At 37.8% G+C, this 22510-nt stretch overlaps 1 protein-coding gene across 1 annotated transcript in view; it reads right to left on the minus strand.

Moving 5' to 3' along the window:
• Positions 1 to 21760, minus strand: part of CYP71 (cyclophilin71) — a 234559-nt gene extending 212799 nt beyond the window's left edge. The window contains exon 1 of the mRNA XM_089799754.1: positions 21457 to 21760. Within this exon, the coding sequence (XP_089655880.1) occupies positions 21457 to 21572 (116 nt within the window). The 5' untranslated portion in view covers positions 21573 to 21760. The remainder of the gene's footprint in view (positions 1 to 21456) is intronic.
• Between the last annotated feature and the right edge of the window lie 750 nt (positions 21761 to 22510).

Raw genomic sequence — 22510 nt, forward strand, 5'->3', positions numbered from 1 at the left:
GTCACCGAATGATAGCAATTAGACAATGACCATTAAGGGAGGGTATTAGAATATTAAAATGTTTCTAATGGTCATCTTAGTTAGTCTTTAGTTTATTAAGTAGTTTCTATTTTCATCTTTAGTTCATAGCTCCAATTACTCCTCCTCTTGATGTTGGCACATCTACCCTCCAGCCTAAATGGCGAGCTAAGACAATCAATGATCTTCGTCCTAATGAGCTCGTTGAGAGTAGATCTTCTAGAAATAAGGGCAAGAAGCCAAATATAGTTAACTTTTCTCTCATGGCCAACCTTCATACTTCATAGTATTTATGAGCCTCAAACATTTAAAAAGGCAAAAGGGATTCCAAAGTGGGGAACAATCTATGGATGTGGAATACCAAAGTCTTATGAAGAATCACACCTAGCTTCTCTTTGATTTTCCTGTAGGGAAGAAACATTTTAACTACAAATGGGTATATAAGGTCAAGTATCATTTCGATGGTACCTTAGATAAATACAAGGGCAGATTAGTTTCTCAAGGATTCACGCAGCGGGAGGGCATTGATTTTGAGGAGAGTTTTGCTCCTACTGCCAAGATGAGTACAATTCATCTTTTGCTCACCACTGCAGCTCAAGTTGAATGAAAAGTCTATCAAATGGATGTTAAGAGTGTCTTCCTCAATAGTGAGTTGCAGGAAAAAGCCTACATGACACAGCCTCCTGGTTTCAAGATTGTCGGCAAAGACCACCAAGTTTGTAGACTCAAGAAAGCACTCTATGGACTCAAACAGGCCTCTCGAGCATGGTACATTGAAATTGATCAGTACAGCTCATGATTTTCAATTTTGTGATCAATTATGTATTGTATTTAATTACTTGTAGATAATTTTCAACTTTGTGATCAATTATGTATTGTATTTAATTATTTACGATCTTCTTAACTTTCTTATTAGAAACTTTCTATCTTGTATTTGTAAACTCTTTATAATGGTCTCTTCGATCATTTGTTAATGAAATTTACTATGCTCCCTTTTTCCATTGATCTTCAATAAGTGCATGCAAAATATTATAAATAACTGTTCAGCACATAGATTTTCTAGTGGTAATTTTATGCATATTTTCTGCTGAGATTAGTGTTCAATTTTTGTGTGATCTTGCATGTGTTGTTTAAGAAAATCAATTTTCTTTTATTGGAAATTTCAAGCTTTGTATTGCGAATTTTGTCAAAGCGCTGATTGCATCATTTTATGCGATTCCTTCCATTCAATTTGCTTAATCTGTTGTGAGTAATCCAGGTCTATGTTTTATATTTGTTAATGAAATCTACTATGCTCCTTTTTTCCTTTGATCTTGAATAAGTGCATGCAAAAAATTATAAATAACTGTTCAGCACATAGATTTTCTACTGGTAATTTTATGCATATTTTCTGCTGAGATTAGTGTTCAATTTTTGTGTGATCTTGCATGTGTTGTTTAAGAAAATCAATTTTCTTTTATTGGAAATTTCAAGCTTTGTATCGCGAATTTCATCAAAGCAGTGATTGCATCATTCTATGCGATTCCTTCCATTCAATTTACTTAATCTGTTGTGAATAATCCAGGTCTACGTTTTATATTGTACTAGTGTTTTCTAGTCTCCTCTTTTAGCTGTACAATGCAAGTGTTTGTTAGCTGCTATGTACAGTTTCAAGAAACGACATATATCTCATCGTCTCTATCTGCTAACAAACCTTGTGCCCTTGCCTGTGAACTAAAAAGATTAGCCATTTTTTTAGTTTGTTTGCAATGCGTGCTCAAAATCTATAAAAACTAGAGGTTGTTTCCTTAGGTTCTAGGGTTTAGCTTCTTTTTTTGTTACAAGGGAGCTTCCCTTTATAATTTGAAGATGTCATAATGACATGATATCATGCTCTGGGTTGTCCTAAAAGGGGCAAATTAAATCCCTAACATGAAGTATATACCATTTTTTAGATTTTAGGCTAACCACATATTCTGAATTCCAGATTTCAGTTCAGATATAATGCTCAAATATAAAGTTCAAAAGTAATTTCAGAATTTGGTTATTTAAAGTAAAAAAACTCTGCTCTGCTATTTTCGCATGGACCAAAAAGTATTTGAAGATGTCATCCGCACTGTCAAAACCAATAATCGCAAGCAAATTAAGCCCCTAGGGCACGGCAAGAAGATCGAGTCTGCACTCATAACAGGAAAATTGCAAGAATGCAGAACCCAAAGAATTTCAATGCTCTAACCCCTACAACAATCAACTCATAGTCAAATATCTGCACTGCAAAGACACTCTTGACGATAAAATCAGGGGGTTCTCATTTTGTTTGAATTTTCTAATTTCTGCTATTAATTTATTTTCATTTGAATCAATGTTCTTTATATCTCCTTTCAGCTAGGGTACATTATTAATTTATTAAGTCCAATTAGGGTTTCCTGGTGATTTATGATTGTCAAAAAAAATTAATAAATTTACCAATTAGATTCATACCTGAGTATGTATTTTATTCCTGTGTTTCTCTGCAGTATTTATTTGCTGTTTCTTTTAGTATTTCCTGTAATTTAATTGATTGATATCGTTGTACATTCTATTGCAAATTTTCTGTGGAATATCACTGATTATTTCATTAAAAACCCTAGAATAGTAGCATTGTGTTTACAATATTTTGCAGATAAAAGGAAACACTGCGCAAAAAAATCATAAACATGGAATCAAAAAAACTTGAAGATAGTAAAAGAACTGATAACAGAACGGGGGGGTATTAAGAACAAAGAAGGGGAAGTAGAACGAGAAGGAAAATGATATGGAACATAATACTCTAATGATAGATATTACTGAGAGGTAGAAACGGATATTGCCCTAATGGAAGATCTGGCAATTATTTGCAGGTTCATTGGCATTCATCCAACAGACGTACAATCAAAAAATGGATTAAGGATTGCCAAAAAAGTTGACAACAGAAACCATAATAAAATTAACGCCTACAGGATTCTTTGTGGTTATATAAAGGCATTCATCCAACAGATATACCATCAAAAAACGGATTAAGGATTGCTGGAAAACAGACATCGTTATTAAATTCATCCTTAAAGAGTTCTTTACAGTTACCTGCTACGGTTGAAAAAATAAGAAAAAATCACACAGGCAGGATTATGGTTAATGAGTAAAAATCCACTATACATGCAACATTGGAGCCCTAATTTTGATCCAACAAACTTATCACCGTATTAAAGAACAGTGAGGTTTTGATCGTATAATCTGCAAAAGGAGTATTGGGCAGGAGAATGACTTGAAAAAATTGGAAGAACTCTTGGCACCTAAATGGACATAGAAACATCAATCGAGAATCCTGCTTATTTGCTAGAATTCAAATTGCAGCAGTAAACTGCACACTAGACAAAATAGCTTTGAAGGTCAATGGGACCCTTCGGCTCCAATAAATTGAAATTGAAGAAGAGATTTTTTTCTCTTTGAGATGCAGAAGTAGGAATCACAAAGAAGCAGATTGTAAAAAGGAAAACAACAAAGGCACAAAGATGGTCTAGAAAAAGAAGAAGAGTTTCCTAAAATCAAATACTGAGGGAACAGAAAAGGCTTCAAAAAGGTTAATAAAACATTACAAGATCAATATTTACACCAGAAATGCCTAGAGGTTACTATTCAGGATAACTATTAACAAGATAATGAACAAAGGATTGCCCTAGCAAGTGTCTAGGCTTCGGTCTCTCCCAGAAGCATAGCAACAATTTGGCTGGCATAGCTCCATCTATTACCAATGAAGATAGAGTTGAGTTAATGAAATGGAGGAAATAAAGAATTTGCTCATATAGATATAGAATGTGAGGATTTGAATATTACAGACCAGAGATGTCAGTCAGCTGCAGAATTATTGGGAATATCACAAATCAAATAAAAGTAGATAAGTAAAATCAAATACACAAAAGAGGGAAGAGAAAGTAATTGAAAGGGATGTGCCAATATTAAAAACTTTATAACAAGTACCATGGGAGCGGAAGCCTCTCTTGGGAGCCAATGAAGATTACAACATGGAATGTCTATTACGATAATAGAAAAGCTTCTATTATTAGTTAATGGTTATCTATTTATAACATATTGTAATTATTAGAATGTTTCTAATATTTAATTAGTTGTAGATAATTGTTAGTTTTCTTTTGGCTAGAATAGGAAGTTTCTATTATTTACGATCATTTCCTAAGGAAACATCGTTCCATTCTTTTGTATATATAGACCTCTTGGTCTTTGTTAATAACAAGCAAGTATTTTACCAATTACATCGTAATATGGTATCAGAGCATGGTTGAATTTTTTTCGAAAATAATAAATTTCTTAATTGAAATTTTTGGATCATTATTTTCCAAATCATTCCTCACATACCTACTTCAAAAAAACCTAATTTTTGGCTAAGGTTTTTTAACTCTAGCGTCTGAAAAATCACATTTGTTTTTTAGCTCGGAACTGGTAAATTTCTTCTGCAACTCATTTTTCATTGGAAAATCGAGTCTTTTGGTTTGCAAATCGCCAACTTCAAAATCGTCCTTAGACATTGTGGGTTTCCAGAGCTCTATTAGCAAATTCGTGTCTACAGTTGATGAGGCTCGTTTTTCTAACAAATCACGGCATCCGTTGACGTTTTTTTCCAGAGGTCGCATGTTTACTAAAATCACGATTTTACGATGAAGAATCTGGTTTTTTTTGTCAACTCTTCATTGTCTGTGCTGTCTCAGCAAGAACACCTTTGTTCATAAAAAAATTGGTCGTTCTCTGTCTGCAAACTCCATTTTTTTTGCGACTTGTTCCTTCAATGGCTATTGACTAGGGTTTTCTTTGAAACCCTAATTTTTGGGCTCGAAAAATTTTTATGATTTCAGATTCTTGGTGGGTTTTTCGAGAGCTCGATTGGGTTGTCATCAAATTTTTCTAGGTGCCTCAATTTTCATGCCTCGATTTTCAAGCCAGCGAATCCAAAAACCGACATGTTCTTTCTGATTTTTTGAACTCTCTTCTAGGTCACTCTTTAAATTTTATGGGTCTTCCATGTTTTTGCCTCGAGTGTCTTCACAAATTTTTGTGTCTTTTTCATTGAAAAACATGCTATGGCATCTTTGACTAATATTCTACTCAAGAGCAATTCAAAATTCAATGGTCGGAATTATGGCACTTGCAAGCAACGGATAATAGCCATTTTTTTATATTGGAATACTGATCAAATTGTTCTAGGTATTACATAGCATCCCACTACCCTTGGTGCTAATCAGGATACATGGGATTTGAAAATCAGGAGGCGGTAATGCTTCTCAAATTGTTCGTAGCTGATGATCAGCTCTCTCAAATTCCATCCAGCAAGACAGCTCCCAAGATATGGGCACATCTCAAAAATCTTCATGAGACTTCTAACAAAAGCAGAGCTTTCTTCTTGAAGAACACTCTGTTTTCTATTATCATGGATGAGCAAACATCGCTCCAGGCTCACTTGAATAGGATTCAAGAAATCTATGATCAGTTACTTGCCATTGGTCGCAAGATGGATAAAGAGGTCATTGAGGTCATCACTCTCTGGAGTTACCCAAGTACTACGAGCATTTTATTGAGACTCTCAACATCACATCTTCTAGTGTTGATCTGAAGTTCACCAATCTTTGCACACTTCTACTTCAGCAAGATCGGTGGAAACAATAGTTTGGTAGCAGTTCCAACTCCACCTCCACAGAGCAAGCCTTTGTTGCTAAATCCTTCTAGAAGGATAAAGGCAAGTCTCAACAGTCTTCTTAGCAGAAGTCCTCTGCTCCAACCTTAGAAGGCTCCCGAAAGAAGAACATTCAATGCAACTATTGCCACAAGTTTGTTCACACGAAGGCTGAATGTCGGAAACGCTTAGTTGCCCAATCTAAGCAATCAAGTTCGCAGCCCAAAGCAAATAGTGTAGAGCACACTAAGTAGACGGAATCTACCTTTACACCTTCATGGCTATAAGACATGCAAATCATGTGAAGTCGTCTGCCTAGCACATTGATTCAGGTGCCTCTTGTCATTTCACCCATCACAGAGACTAATTCACTGACTACCAGCCTTATTCAGATTATGTTATTTTTGGTGGCGGAGAAGGGTACACCGTTGTCAAAAAAGGCAACATTCAATTTCAATGTGCTAGGAGATATCTGATTTTTCTCGATGTGTACTACTTTCCAAGGATGGAACTAAATCTACTCTCAGTCAGTCAGTTGCTACAACATTCTCCACAGTTGGATGTCACCTTCAATTCACATCAATGTACCATCACTAATAGGGTGACTCAGTCTATTGTTGCATGGGTCTTGAGGATCATGGTCTTTTCCAACTTACTAATTCTGGTGATTCTCGAGACTTAGCTATGGCTGCTCGGCGGTCTTCTGTTAGCACACTTTGGCATCGGCAGTATGGGCACTTAAATGCGCATTATCTCTCTCAACTTGCTCGGGAAGAGCTTGTCCTCAGTTTGCCAGAGATTCAGACTCAGCAGATTGGAGTTTGTGATGCATGTGAGGCTGGGAAGCAACATTGCACACCTTTCACCAATGGCGATTCATGGCAAGCTTCTCAAGGTCTTCAGCTTGTTCATGCCAATATCTACAGCCCTATGGCCACTCCTTTTGTTCTTGGGTCCAAGTATTTTTTGTTGTTTGTTGATGATTTCAGTAGAAAAATGTGGGTATATTTTCTTAAAAAGAAATCAAATGCATTTCCTGTCTTTCAAAAGTTTAAACCTTTAGTTGAAAAAGAGATTGGAAAATCTATTATTACGCTTAACTCAGAGAATGGAGAGGAATTTTATTCTAATGAATTCTCTAGCTTCTTGGATACTCATGGCATCAAATGCCAATTAACCACACCCCACGCACCACAACAAAATAGTGTAGTTGAACGTCGGAACAAAACAATCACCAAGATAGCTCAATCCATGCTCGAACACAGACATGTTTCGAAGCAATTCTAGGCAGTAGTTAACAGTACAATTTATCTTTTGAACCAATCACCCACAGTAGCGGTCAAAGATAAGACTCTGGAAGAGGCCTGGTCAAGTCAAAGCCTAAAATCAACCACCTGAAGGTTTTTGGCTCCCTTGCTTTTGTTTGGATCCCCGATGCGTTACGCACCAAGTTGGGTGCCACGAGTCAAAAACTCAGGCTTGTTGGATACAGTAGTCTTTACAAAGCCTACCACTTGATCGACATTGAGACATCTCGTCTCCTATACAGTCATGATGTAGTCTTTGATGAGCAACAAGGACCCTTAATGTATGTTTCTCCTGATTCTCGATCCAGCAAACTAGCCTATGAAGGCTCATGATTTGGGAATTAGGCTTCCATTAGGTCCACTTGATGGGAGGGCTCCAATATCTCCAACAGCTCCATTTATACAAGTGATCCCTGTAAAGACACCTCTAGCTTCTCCTATAGGATCACCCCGATTTGTAGATGCTTCACCTGAGTTTGATCTGGATTCTTTTGATGACAAACCTAATCATCAAGCAACTCCTGATACTAATGTTGGTCGTTCTTCTCTCCGACCTAAGTGGTGAGCTAAGACACTTGTTGATCTTTGTGATGATGAGCTCAATTATGGGAGAACTAATCGAAAAAAAGAGCAAGCCTACAAAGTTTGTTAACTTTGCTCTCATGGCCAACATTCGTAGTGTGTTTGAACCTCAAACATATTTCGAGGCTAAAGGAATTCCAAAGTGGGAACAAGCCATGACATCTGAACATCAAAGTCTACTGAAGAATAACACCTAGGTCCTTTATGATCTTCCACCAGGGAAGAAACCCATTGGCGACAAATGAGTTTACAAAATCAAATACAAATCTGATGTTACTTTGGATAAGTGCAAAGCTCGTTTAGTTGCAAAGGGCTTTTCTCAACGTCAGGGCATTGATTATGAGGAGACCTTTGCTCCTACTACAGAGATGAGCACCATCAAATTAGTCCTAGCTATGGTAGCACAGTTTGGCTGGAAGGTCCATCAGATGGACGTTAAGAGTGCTTTTCTAAATGGTGATCTCCACAAAGAGGTCTACATGACGCAGCCTCCTAGTTTCAAGGTTGCCAATAAAGACCATCAAGTTCTCAAATTGGTGAAAGCTCTCTATGGCTTGAAGCAGGCCCCAAGGGCATGGTATATAAAAATTGATAAGAACCTCAGTAATCAAGGCTTCTAGAAGAGTTCTTCAGACTCAAATTTGTACATCAAGACTACTAACAGTGACATTATCCTTCTGTTTATTTATGTGGATGATTTAATCATCACTTGCATTTCGGCATCTTTGATTCAAAGAATCAAGAAGAATTTATGCCAGTCTTTTGATATGACTGACCTTGGGCTCATGCATTATTGCCTAGGTGTTGAGGTTTGGCAATAGTCTTCTGGTATATTCATCTCTCAATCCAAATATGCTAGGGCTCTGTTAGACAAATTCCGTATGCAGGACTGCAAACTTGCATCAACACCCATGGAGAAAGGTCTCAAGTTATCAGCCAAGTTTGATTTTTCTCCCGTTGATGATACTACATACAAGCAACCAGTACGTAGCCTCATCTACCTCTCTACTACTAGGCCTGATATCAGCTTCGCAATTAATTATATCTCATGCTTTATGACAGCTCCCAAGGCTGATCATTAGATGGCAGCAAAGTATGTGCTTTGTTATGTGAAGGGCACTTTAGATTATGGACTTCTTTACTCTCAAAGCTTTAATCCTAGACTCAGTGGGTTCACAAATTCAAATTGGGCAGGCTTTGTTGACAATAAAAAGTCAACTTCTAGATATGTGTTCAATTTGGGATCAAGTGTCATCACATGGACCAGTAAGAAGCAGTAGGCAGTTTCTCTCTCCTTTACAGAGGCTGAATACAGAGGGACCGTTAAGGCAAATTGTGAAGATGTTTGGCTTTGTCAGATGCTTGGGGATGTGCAAATGTCATCAATAGGACCGACCACTTTGTTTGTTGATAACGAAGGCATTATCAAGTTAGCACGAAATCCAATCTTCCATGAACAAACCAAGTATGTGGATATTCACTGTCACTACATACAACAACTATTTGAAGACAGGACAATAGACTTGCAGTATGTTCCTACCACGGATCAAACAGCAAACATTCTCACCAAGCCTCTTGGTCCTGATAAGTTTGTCATATTCAAAGGACAACTTCGTGTTGTAGATAGATTAACCATTAAGGGAGGGTGTTAGGATAATAGAAAAGCTTCTATTATTAGTTAATGGTTGTCTGTTTGTAATCTATTGTAAATATTAGAATGTTCCAATGTTTAGTTAGTTGTAGATAACTGTTAGTTTTCTTTTAGCTAGAATAGAAAGTTTCTATTCTTTACGATAGTTTCCTAAGGAAACATCGTTCCATTCTTTTGTATTTATAGACCTCTCGATATCTGTTAATAACAAGCAAGTATTTTACCAATTACATCGTAATAATGTCAAGACTCTCAATGCCCCTAACAAAAGACACTTAATGAAGCCTCATAGCCTTAGGTCATCATCAGAAATTATTTTAATACAAGAAACCAAAATCAGAGAAGAAGCTTCAAAAAATTGAACTATTACAAAGCATGGTTAGTGATTTTTCAACATGTTGATGGAACCGCATAAGGTTTGGGTATTGTTGTGAGGTTTCACACTATCACCCCATAGCAAATGGGGAACCCCTCTTTTTGCGTTGACAATAGAGTAGTGGTCCTAAGTGATCTTGGTAGCAATTTTCAAGAGTCTAAGTCTAAAGGATCAGTTTGAGCAACTTTGGCTTATTGGGTTGTCAAGTTGGTCAAGGGTGTGAACGAGAGATGGGCCAAGCTAGTCAAGAATATTGTCACATCACTTTTCCTAGGTCAGTGAATTTCACTGTGCCATTAGCCCATTTTGCCTTGGTTTTGTGGATTACCCAAGTATTCTCTTGAATCAGTTCAGTATTTGGCCTAGGTAGTTTTAGCTATTGGCCTACCAAGTTTGTTTTAGTGGGGTTTCCAACACTTACTATTTCTAGTAAGCAAGCTCAATATTGATAAGTAGGAGATAGCAATATTGATAAAAACTACTTTTAACTATTTTTAGTAAGTCAACAGGCTTAGTTGTTGGCCAATTGAGGTTGTTTCAGTTGGGTTTCCTAACACTTACTATTTTTTAATAAGTCAGCGGGTTTAGTATTGATAAAAACTACACAACTGAAGTCACAGGCTCAGTATTCTTGGCATTTTAGTGTTGGACTAGGAGCGTCTCGTGGAGATCTTTCCAGCAAGCTATTACACATGCTCGTTCAAGCCCATCTGATTAGTGATTTTAATGTCTAAAGATTTTATTTATTTGTTAATAAAGTGACTTTATAAAATAAGTTCATATTATTAAATGTCACTTGATTATTATAGGCACTTAATTTCCTTAGTGGAGAAAAGTATTATTTTAAAAAGGAAATTAAGAGACAGAAGAGAGAATGTGTATTACAATAATAGAGAAGTTGTCTATTATTAGTTAATGGTTATCTATTGTAAATATTTAATTAGCTTTTGGTTGCTTTCGTTTTTTGCTTTCTCCAGAATAGAATGTTTCTATTCTTTACGATCGTTTCCTAAGGAAACATAGTCTCATTCTTTTGTATAAATTGACCGTCTGGTCTTTGTTAATAATATGCAAGTATATACCAATTACTTCCGTAATATGGTATCTGACTGATACTTAAATTTTTTCGAAAAGAATTATAATTTCTTCTTGAAATTATTTGTTTAAATTTTTTCCAAATTTTTTCTGTCAATTTCTCTAAAACCCGCCTAGGGTTTTCTGCATGGAGAAATTTGAATCAGCCTAAAAACTCGAGTAGGGTTTTACAAATTGCAAATGTGTCTATGCAAATCACATACTCATGACTGGTATCTACAAATCGCATATGTGCAAATCGCATTTTTCCTCCCGATCACGCAACTGATAACTGTTGGTGGAAAAAAGTCGTTTTTCATGGCTCTAGTCTTTGTTTCAACTTGCGACTAGAACAAAAATCGTGGCTCCAACCTGCACCTACGCATTTTTTTTCCAACTCACAGCTCTACGTTTTACAAAAAATGCCTGCTCCTGCCAAATACGCCATTTTTTTAAGGTCAAACACAATTGTTCTTGTTTGACGTTTTCAGACAGCTCAGTGTTTTTAAAATAAATAAAAAACCACCTGCCACTGCCAAATCGACCATTTTTTCCAAAAATCACCATTCTTTTTGCAAATTCGACCTTCCAAGCAACCGGCTAGGGTTTTGCTCGAAACCCTAAATTTTGAGCTTGGAAAAAAAAAATTATTGCAAATTCTTGATGGGTTTTTCGAGAACTCAACTGGGTTGTCGTCCATTTTTCTGGGTGCCTTGATTTTCGAGCCAACGGATCTAGAAAACGACAGCATATTCCTTCTGGGTTTTTCAAGCTCTCTTTTGGGTCACTCTGATTTTTATGGATCTTCCGTCTTTTTGCCTTGAAGAACATGTCTTCACAGATTTTCACAGTTTTTCATTCGAAAACATGCCATGGCATCTCTGGCAAATATTCTGCTCAAGGATAACTCCAAATTCAATGGTTGAAATTATGGCACCTGGAAGTAGCGGATCATCGCAATTTTTGAATATCGAAACACCGATCAACTTGTTTTGGGTGTTACGAAGCATCTAACTTCTCCGAGTCCTAATCAAGATACATGGGATCTAAATAATCGAGAGGCAGTGATGCTTCTCAAATTATCCGTGGTTGATGATCAGCTTTCTCAAATTCCATCCGACAAGACAACTGCCAAAATCTAGACAAATCTCAAATGTCTTCATGAGACTTCTGACAAAAGAAGAGCCTTCTTTCTGAAAAAACTTTGTTTTCTATTGTCATGGATGAGCGCACCTCGCTCCAAGCACACCTGAATCGAATTCAGGAAATCCGTGATCAGTTACTTGCCATTGGTTACAAGATGGAGGAAGAGGATATCGTGGTTATCACTCTTCAAAGTTTACCAAAATCCTATGAGCATTTTATCGAGACTCTCAACATCACATCTTCTGGTGTTGATTTGAAGCTCACTGATCTTCGCACACTGCTGCTTCAGCAAGATTGGTGGAAACAACTGTTCGGTAGCAGCTCCAATTCCACCTCCACAGAGCAAGCCTTTGCTGGGAAATCCTTTCAGAAGGATAAAGGCAAGTTTCACAGCCATCTCAGCAAAAGTCTTCTGCTCCAGCATCAGATGGTTCTTGAAAGAAGAAATTTCAATGCAACTACTAACACAAGTATGGACACATGAAGGTCGAATGTCAAAAATGCTTAGCTGCACAGCCTAAGCAATCATGTTCGCAACCCAAAGCGCATAGTGCAGAGCACACTAAGCAGGCAAAATCTGCCTTTTACGCCTTCATGGCTAAAAGACCTGTAGATCGTGTGAAGTCGTCTGCCCTGTACATTGATCCAAGTGCTTCTCGACATTTCACTCACCGCAGAGACCAGTATACTAACTACCAACCTTATTCAGACTCTGTTATTTTTGGTGGCGGAGAAGAGTACACGATTGTCAGTAAAGGCAACATTCAAATTCAGTCTATTGGGAGGAATCTCGTATTCCTTGATGTGTACTACATTCCAGTGATGGAACTAAATCTACTCTCAGTCAGTCAATTGTTGTGTCATTCTCCACACTTGGCAGTCACCTTCAGTTCACGTCAGTGCACCATCACTAATCGGGCAACTAAGTCTATTGTTGCAGTGGGTTTTGAGGATCATGGTCTTTTCAGACTTACTGATTTTGGTGATTCTCAGGACTTAGCTATGGCTGCTCGATGATCTTCTGTCAGCACACTTTGGCATCAACAGTATGGGCACTTAAATGTACATTATCTCTCACAGCTTGCTCGGGATGAGCTTGTTCTTGGATTGCCAGAGATTCAGATTCAACAACTTGGAGTTTGTGACGCATGCCAGGCTGGGAAGCAACATCACACACCTTTCACCGGTGGCGATCCATGGCAAGCTTCTTAGGTACTTCAACTTTTTCATGCCGATATCTGCGGCCCTATGGCCACTCCTTTTGTTCTTGGGTCCAGGTATTTTTTGTTGTTTGTTGATGATTTCAGTAGAAAAATGTGGGTGTGTTTCCTTAAAAAGAAATCAGATGCATTTCTTGTATTTCAGAATTTTAAACCTTTAGTTGAAAAAGAGTCTGGAAAATCTATTATTACTCTTAGATCAGACAATGGGGGGGAATTTTGTTCTAATGCTTTCTCTAGCTTCTTAGATACACATGGCATCAAACACCAGTTAACCACACCCCACACGCCACAACAGAACAGTGTAGTTGAACGTCGGAATAGGACAATCACTGAGATGGCTTGATCTATGCTTGAACACAAACATGTTCCGAAGCAGTTTTGGGCAAAAGCAGTTAACACTGCAGTTTATTTGTTGAACCAGTTACCCACAGTGGCAGTCAAAGGTAAAACTCCGGAAGAGACCTAGTCAAGTCGCAATCCCAGAATAAGTCACCTGAAGGTTTTTGGCTCCCTTGCTTTTGTTTGGATCCCTGATGCATCATGCACCAAGCTAGATGCCACGAGTCAAAAACTCATGCTTACTGGATATAGCAGTCTTCACAAAGCCTACCGCCTGATCGATGTTGAGACATCTCGTCTCATCTACAGTCGAAGTGTAGTCTTTGATGAGTGGCGAAGACCATTCATGCCTGTTTCTCCTGTTCTTGATCCAGCAGACCAGCCTATGATGGCTCATGATTTGGAAGTTCGGCTTCCATTAGGTCCACCTAATGGGAGGGCTCCAATAGCTCCTGCAACAAGTTATTCTAGTGATACCTGTACAGACAACTCCAACTTCTCCTCCAGGATCACCTTGATTTATAGATGCTTCACCTAAGTTTGATCCCAATTCTTCTGATGAGGAACCTAATCACCAAGCATCTCCTGATACTAATGTTTGTCGTTCTCCTCTCTGGCCTAAGTGATGAGCTAAGACACTTGTTGATCTTCGTGATGATGAGCTCACTAATGGAAGAACTGCTCGAAAAAAGAGCAAACCTACAGAGTCTATTAACTTTGCTCTCATGGCCAACATTCATAGTGTGTTTGAACCTCAAACATATTCCGAGGCTAAAGGCATTCCAGAGTGGGAATAGGCCATGACATCTGAACACCAGAGCCTACTAAAGAACAACACCTAGCTCCTTTCTGAACATCCACCAGGGAAGAAACCCATTGGCTACAAATGGGTCTATAAAATCAAATACAAATCGGATGGTACTTTGGATAAGTACAAAGTTCGTTTAGTGGCGAATGGTTTTTCTCAGCGTCAGGGCATTGATTATGAGGAGACCTTTGCTCCTACTGCAAAGATGAGCACCATCAGATTAGTCCTAGCCATGGCAGTATAGTTTAGCTGGAAGGTCCATCAGATGGACGTCAAGAGTGCTTTCCTGAATGGTGATCTCCATGAAGAGGTCTACATGACGCAGCCTCCTAGTTTCAAGGTTGTCGGTAAAGACCATCAAGTTCTCAAATTGGTAAAAGCTCTCTATGGCTTGAAGCAGGCCCCTCAGGCATGGTACATAAAAATTGATAAGTACCTCAGTGATCAAGGCTTCGAGAGGAGTTCTTCAGACTCAAATTTGTACATCAAGACTACTGACAGTGACATCATCCTTCTGGTTATTTATGTGGATGATCTGATCATCACTAGCAGTTCGGCATCTTTGATTCAGGGAATCAAACAGAATTTATGCCAATCTTTTGATATGACTGACCTTGGGCTCATGCATTATTGCCTAGGTGTTGAAGTTTGGCAACAATCTTCTGGTATATTCATCTCTCAATCCAAATATGCCAAGGCCCTGTTAGACAAATTCCATATGCAGGATTGCAAACCTGCATCTACACCGATGGAGAAAGGTCTCAAGTTATCAGCGAAGTTTGACTCTCCTTCCGTTGATGATACTACATACAAGCAACTAGTAGGCAGCCCCATCTACCTCTCTGCTACTAGACCTGATATCAGCTTCCCAGTCAGCCATATTTCATGCTTTATGACAGCTCCTAAGGCTGAACATTGGATGACAGCAAAGCATGTTCTTCGTTATGTGAAGGGCACTTCAAATTATGGACTTCTGTACTCTCGAAGTTCTAATCCTAAACTAAGTGGGTTCACAGATTCAGATTGGGCAGGCTTTGTTGATGATAAAAAGTCAACATCTGGATATGTGTTCAGTTTGGGATCCGATGCAATCACATGGACCAATAAGAAGCAGCAAGCAGTTTCTCTCTCTTCTACCGAGCCCGAATACAAAGGGACTGTTAAGGCAGGATGTGAAGTTGTTTGGCTTCGTCGAATGTTGGGGATATGCAGATGTCACCAGCAGGACCGACTACTCTGTTTGTTGATAACAAAGGCGTTATCAAGTTAGCATGAAATCCAGTCTTCCATGAACGAACCAAGCATGTGGATGTTCACTGTCATTACATACGACAACTGGTTGAAGACGGGACTATAGATTTGCAGTATGTTCCTACCACAAATCAGACTGCAGACATTCTCACCAAGCGTCTTGAACCTAATAAGTTTGTCAAATCAAAGGACAGCTTGGTGTTCTAGATAGATTAACTATTAAAGGAGGGTATTACAATAATAGATAAGTCGTCTATTATTAGTTAATGGTTATCTATTGTAAATATCTAATTAACTTTAGTTTGCTTTCGTGTTTTGCTTTCTCTAGAATAGAATGTTTCTATTCTTTACGATCATTTCTTAAGGAAACATCGTCTCATTCTTTTGTATAAATTGACCGTCTGGTCTCTGTTAATAATATGCAAGTATTTACCAATTACTTCCATAATAATGCGGAGGGACACCAATTTGTGTTTAAAAGAAGAGGGAGCTCATTTCAGCATTCTAGTTTTATGAATTTGGATTTCACTCTCTCTTGGGGAGTTTTCAAAAGCTTCAACTTTTAGCGGGTGAGAGGACAGAAACCCTCGATTTTGGACAGTAGATGGAAACCCATTGTGAGTAGGAGACATGGTGCAAGTGTTTCACATTGTGCTTCAGGTTCATATTTTTTGTATCCAATCCTGCTGTATTTTTTGTAACTAAGATTGGATTCCTTAGTCGTCTTACTAAAGAGCTTCAATGAAATGTTATTGCTGAAAATGTATTTCGGCTGGAGAAATATTGTAATAATAATTTGAGACTTCTTTTTATCTGGCTATTTAATGTGATGGTGCTGGTGAAATCCAAAATGCTTTGCATAAAATTATTTGTTTTAAAAGTTCAAAGATCTTTTGTATGAGATTTGGGCAAATTTCCGGTTACGGATATTACATTGATATCAGAGCATCAAACCTTCCATCTTGTTAGGTATAGTCAGAGGTTTCATCAGTGACATATTTACAAAAAAGTTTGAATCAAAGCTTGTGTAATCAGTCTGGGAGGTTTTTATGATTAACATAAGTGCAGTTTGATTATTTTTGGCATTCCATTTGACCTGAGTTTGTTTGGCAACTTATATTTTATTCTATTCTGATTTGGGTGACTTTATATAATCAACACTGGCATTAAAATATTGCAGCAATATTCTGAAGCTCAAAAACACACAAAAACAAATTGCACATTTATTTATCCTGGGAAAACCCTCCACTTGAGGATGAAAACCCAAAAATCGATCCTTTATTGAACGCACAAAATCTGACTACAATGTTCTCAAGCTTAATGAGAAGATAACCTAATCGGACAATCAAGAGTATGACTTTAATAGTTCAAACAACACCTGTTTAGCATTTACAACACATACTAAACATTATATATCTCACAAATACTAAAGACAAAGAAATGATATACAAACTAAAATGATCATGCATAGATCATGCACAGATCATTCACAAAATAATCTGTATCAAACACAGTGCTCATTATTGTAGATATGATAATGACTCATAGTCGCCGAATTCACTGTCTTTCACATACATACACTTAAATCTCACTCTTAGGCTAGAATAATCATGACACACTGAATAATCAACAGATGCTAGATGCCGCACCAATTGTCTATGTCAAAAGTAACTCAAAAGGCAACACCTATTGCATAAAGAAGCTGACAACAGTTACACATAAGGAACTGCATATATCAACAGCCACACAAACTTTATTGAAATTGAGCTTTTGAATTTCCGGAACAATTAAACAATAAATTCCATCGAGCGTTTTCAGTAAAACACAAGAGACCAAGGTGATCATATTCCCAACCGATGCTAACATTCCAAGCTTTAATATAATCAATGGTGACAATTACCAAAGAGAGACGGTACGTCTTCAACAAAGTCAATGCAACATGCATAGTGACCTCCACAAAGAAAGGAAGAACACGAAGGCATAAGAGTTGGCAACAATACTACAGCCGTTGTTGAGCCATAAACACAAGGCAAAAACCCACTGCAGTATCAATGAAGGAAGCTGAGAGAGATTGAATGTCCAGCAACATCAGCAAACAAAACAAGGAAAGATAACACAGTTCAGCTCAGCATATGTGAACTGAGCAAGCTTGAGAGCTATAGAATCATCAATAAAGGAGATAACATGCCCATCACAAGTACACATGATGCCTCCTGCTACCAAAACATTAACAAAAAGAATGGGCAAGAGAGACAGAAAGCAAGCTGGTGATTGAACACAAGTGACCCAATGTATCTACTGCTTTACATGAGATATAGATTGGAGAAGTTACCGGTTAGATTGGAGAAGTTACCGGTTTTCTAGGAATAGTATTTGATCTAAACAGGAAAGGAAAGAAAGGGAAGATGAAGAATGCTTGGTCCTTCAAGCATTGTAAGAAGTATGACAATTTTACCCCTCTCAATGTGTTCTAGATATCTAACACTGATGTACTGCCTGATGAAGAGATGTCATGCATCTAGGGCTTTGGTGCATGAATATGATATTTCCTGCACAATTACAAATGACGTAATATTTTTACCGTTTAATGAAAGGGAGCTACCGCCATACTGGTATCCATTTAACTATTGGAAAACAAATCTTGGAATTTTTAGATCTGTTTGAGCATCCAAATTTTCTGTCTCTATTTCTACAATTGGAGTTAAAAATTTTGATTTTACTCTTTCAGGCTTTACATTTGTACCATATAGTTGACAAACTTATTGTAGCAGAGCTACAATTTTCAGATTTTACATCAGAGTTTTACCAGCCAAAATACAGCTTACTGTTAGGGATTCGAACTGATTAGGAATTCCAATGTCTAGCTCAAATTTACAAATTTCAGATTTTAGATGCAAGTTTTGTTTAGGTTACAAAAGAAGTTTGCATTGAAAAAACAAGCTTAAGATAAATTAACTGCTGGACATGCTTGTTCTAAAAAGTTCTGGTTATGAAGACATACACAAAGAAGAATCCAACAATGTTGTCCCTATAGTTAACACATAGTCAAAAAGATCATTCTGTCCCTCAGTTGTCAAATAGTGATGAGTTAAGCCTACCAAATGACAACTGTAAAACCCTATGGTTTGAGAAACTAAAAGACAGCACAGAGAAATTGCAGAGATTGTTCAATGTTCTGTATAAGATTGAATGTTAAAAAGGATTGTCAAGAATAACATGAGAAGTCAAACAAGAACATGTATCAACTGGTTCTACTAGAGAGAAATCTAATGCTCCAAAACAGACAAATAAGACGGCAAGTCAAACCATAGTTCCACAGAGTTTCCTGAAGGGAGGATGGAAGAACATGGACGGGTTTAGAAGACTGAGGGACCAAAAGCCTAAATTTGGGGACGGTGAGGGGACGGTGGTAGAGCAGAAGTGGGGGCTGATATAACATAATGTGAGTGCCCATAAAAGGCAAACTAGTTTTCAAGAAGTTAGAGATGGCAGTCAACGTGTGCCATATGACAAGCGACCAGGCAGTGTCTCCTTAAGAGGTGGTGGAGGTGGCAGAAGTGGTGATGCAGTGGGGGGATGTTCCCCCAGGACCCCAAGTCTTGAAATCCCCCTACACGGGACACAAGTTTGTTTTTTCCCTGGGGACGCATCCTTGTGGAACACTGGGCCAAACTAAACAAACATGAGAATAAATTATGGTGAAAGGAATATAGTTCCCTGATGTGGTGACTATCAAGATAGAAAACACAAGCCCACCAACCATGGAAACTGAGAGACACTACTCAAGTATTGTTGACAGGTCTGGTAATGTTCCAAATACCCACAAACTTTGCACTCCCTGTCCCGTGCAGTATTCTGAATTACACATAAGTCTCACTCTCCAATTGAAAAACAAAAATAGAATTGATTGAAAAACTCAAAGCTAGGCCAAGGTGGCCCCTTCTACTTAACTCTAGCCAACAGACTCCCCTCCTCCAACCCCCAGATCTAATTTCTGTACTCTAAAATCTTTATTTTATGCATCCTATGCATTGTTTGAGTTATTTATATATTACTAAAAGAAAGAATATCAGCATTTACAATTTTTAAAAAGAAAGCCAAATTTATGTGCAATGTAACCTCTGTTCTTACTCAAAATAAATCTACAATTAATAATTTTATCACCTGTCACATGTGAAACTCATACATTTTCCCTAGCTAGGCAGAGTTTAGAATTTGGCTTTGTTGCATCGAAATCAATTGAATTATTTGTCCACTAATATGATATGATAGATTTTAATGACGTCCACGAGGCTAAAGTAGCCTATGGGACCCACACGATCACCCCCCCAAAGGCAGTAGCGGAACTAATCTAGCTGCAAAGTTTTGGTTAATTTGTCTCTCCTTCTCTGAAGTTTGATAATCAGAGCTGTTGTTCTCTTCACTTGATCTTCCTCGAATAAGTAGTTGAAGTCCTTGTTCTGCAATATCTCTATATAACTAGATCTGATGTCACTATATGCCATGCAATCCTTGACAAAGTGTTGCTCTGTCTCTATTGCTCTCATATTACAGAATAAACACGTTATGTCTACCTACTCTTCCTTTGAAACTTGCCATCTACCAATTTCACATCGCAGCTGGTGTGAACTAGTTCTGAGTTGTGCCATCAGCATTTTTGTTTTCCGTTTAATAGGTGCTCTTATATAGGCCTTTTCATCATGACCAGAAGTGGAGTTAAATTCTTTAATGTAATAAGATTTTTTCCACCCTATGTGCCTTGTCCATAAAATATTGTAAAATTTTTCCATGACAAACTTCTTTATTATGTTTATGTTATCCGAGCAAGAATGGATGTTGATATCCCATTTTCACATCCATTTGTCATTTTGCTTCATCCATGTGCTTTTCCGTCTGACAAGTTTTTCCTCTATGACTAGCTTGGGCCAGCGATATGTTTCTAGATCTTGGGTTTTCTTTAAATAGCTTAGCATCCGAACCAATGTGATGGCTTCTAACAGAAAGGAACTCACCTCCGCTAATAAGATCTCATACAGCACCGTGGTCTTGACTTTAAGATTGCATGTGATGAAGTGTTTTTGAATTCTTTCTACCTGTCGCCATTTCTGTTCAGACATAGAATAACCGGAGTGACCAGCAAATCAAAAAGAGTTTTCATGGTCATCCAATCCCATAATTTTGTGTTCCTGCACCTGTTTTGTAAAGAATATAATGCCTTCCAACTCTCTTGAATCCTTTTTTATCTGCATGTATCCCAATTGAGTTTGTTATGAAAATCTATGCCCAAATATTTGTACTCCTCCACAATCTCAAGAGGGTTACCCACTAACACCTAACGTGAGGTCGTGCTACGAACTCTATATGCTACAATGCAAGGTTTATGCTAGTGGCCGATATAATAGACTATATCGCCATAAGCTGTGCAGCCAAAAGCTCAGTCGATTTCCAACACAGGTCAAGTCAACGGAACCATTTACACATGGCATCCCCAAAGTAAAGATTGTGCATAGTTTTTTAATAACTGCTTATCTCCAGACATAAACACATACATCAAATTCCTTTCACTCTAGCCACAAGAAACTCAAATATATCGATATCGCATGACAGCCAAGGATGAACCGCACGCTAGAGATGCCCCTTGGTCATGGAATCAAACACCGCGCACTGGGAATTCGTCAATCAAAAAAGCATCAAGACTGTGACCTAAGTTTAAAAGCTTAAGAATGTAGTTCAGAAAGACAAACAGAAAGTTCGAAAATCGAGAGACCTGTGACTAAAGCTGAGGATTTTCGGAATTGAGTTCGGTCAAATTTACCGCCAAATCGAACTTAGGACAATAGTTTTTATTTAACAGGTTTCGTCCGAGCTAAAAAGGCAAAGAGAAATGAAAGTTTTTTGTATAAAAATATTCAGAAATCAAAAGGCGCCATTTTAACAGACCCGAAAAAGCGGGTTTAATTATATCAAAGCCAATTCAAAATGTAAAAACAGGGCAAAACTAACTGACATCTGTGCAGAGGGAAGAGAATCAAGATAAGCCTGCTCGAACTGGAGAGGGCGCTTGGTCTTCGCAGGAGGAGGAAGGGGAGGCCCCGGTCCTATCATTCCTTCTTCTTCTTCCATTTGTGCTCTGATTCAAATGTGGAAGCAAACACTAAGTAGACTGCGATGCCTCTCTTGCTCGGGGAAAATCTTTGAGGCTTTCCACTGTCAATGTTTCTTTCACAGTAGTGGCAGTTGAATCGGAGAATCAACTTAGCGTTCGAGTGCAACCTTCTTTTGATATGTAATGCATTGGAAAACTTAAAAAAGAGACGAATGAATGAATAAAAGATTTTTAATGACATCTACGAGGCCATAAGTCTATGGGACCCAAATAAAACACCTAGTTGGTCTGATGAGATTTCTCCAGCCTGTCTCTTTTGTTGTGAATCTGCATAAGTAAGATAAATAGATAGATAAAAATTTATCATCCATGAAGCTAAAAATACCCTATGGAACAACAAGACAACTTAAGCAGACTTGAGTAGTTATGTTCGTTTCTTGTGTAGGATGATGATGAGCCCACCCAATTGCTCAATGTACTCTTCGTTGAATAGGTTATGCCAAGAACTGTTACATATAGTATCTTCAAATTTATCTATGATGTCCTTGTAGGCCTCACATTCTAAAATAGAGTGTTGTTCAATTTCCACTTTCCTACAATTGCAGAATCTGCAAATTCTCTCTTCTCAAGCCTCCTTTGGCCTCTTCCAACGCTCGGTCTCAGAACGAAGTTGGTGAGAGTTGGTTCTCAACTAAGCAATAAGAATTTTAGCCCTCCAAGAAATGTTGGCTTCTATGTACGCTTTTTGGAGTTGATCACAAGTGGGGTTGAACTCATTTATATAATATATTTTCTTCCTCCCAATCTCACTTCCCTAATTTCTCTTGTAGAATTTCTTCATAACAAAAACCTTTATTTTTTTATTGTTTGTGGGGCACATATTGAATTAAATATTCTATTTACTCATCCATTTGATGTTTTGTTGCATCCATGTCCTTTTTTGCTTACATAGTGT

Source organism: Cupressus sempervirens, chromosome 9 (genome assembly GCF_028749045.1).
Source record: "Cupressus sempervirens isolate cs-2001-9-10 chromosome 9, ASM2874904v1, whole genome shotgun sequence".
Taxonomy (NCBI): Eukaryota; Viridiplantae; Streptophyta; class Pinopsida; order Cupressales; family Cupressaceae; genus Cupressus; species Cupressus sempervirens.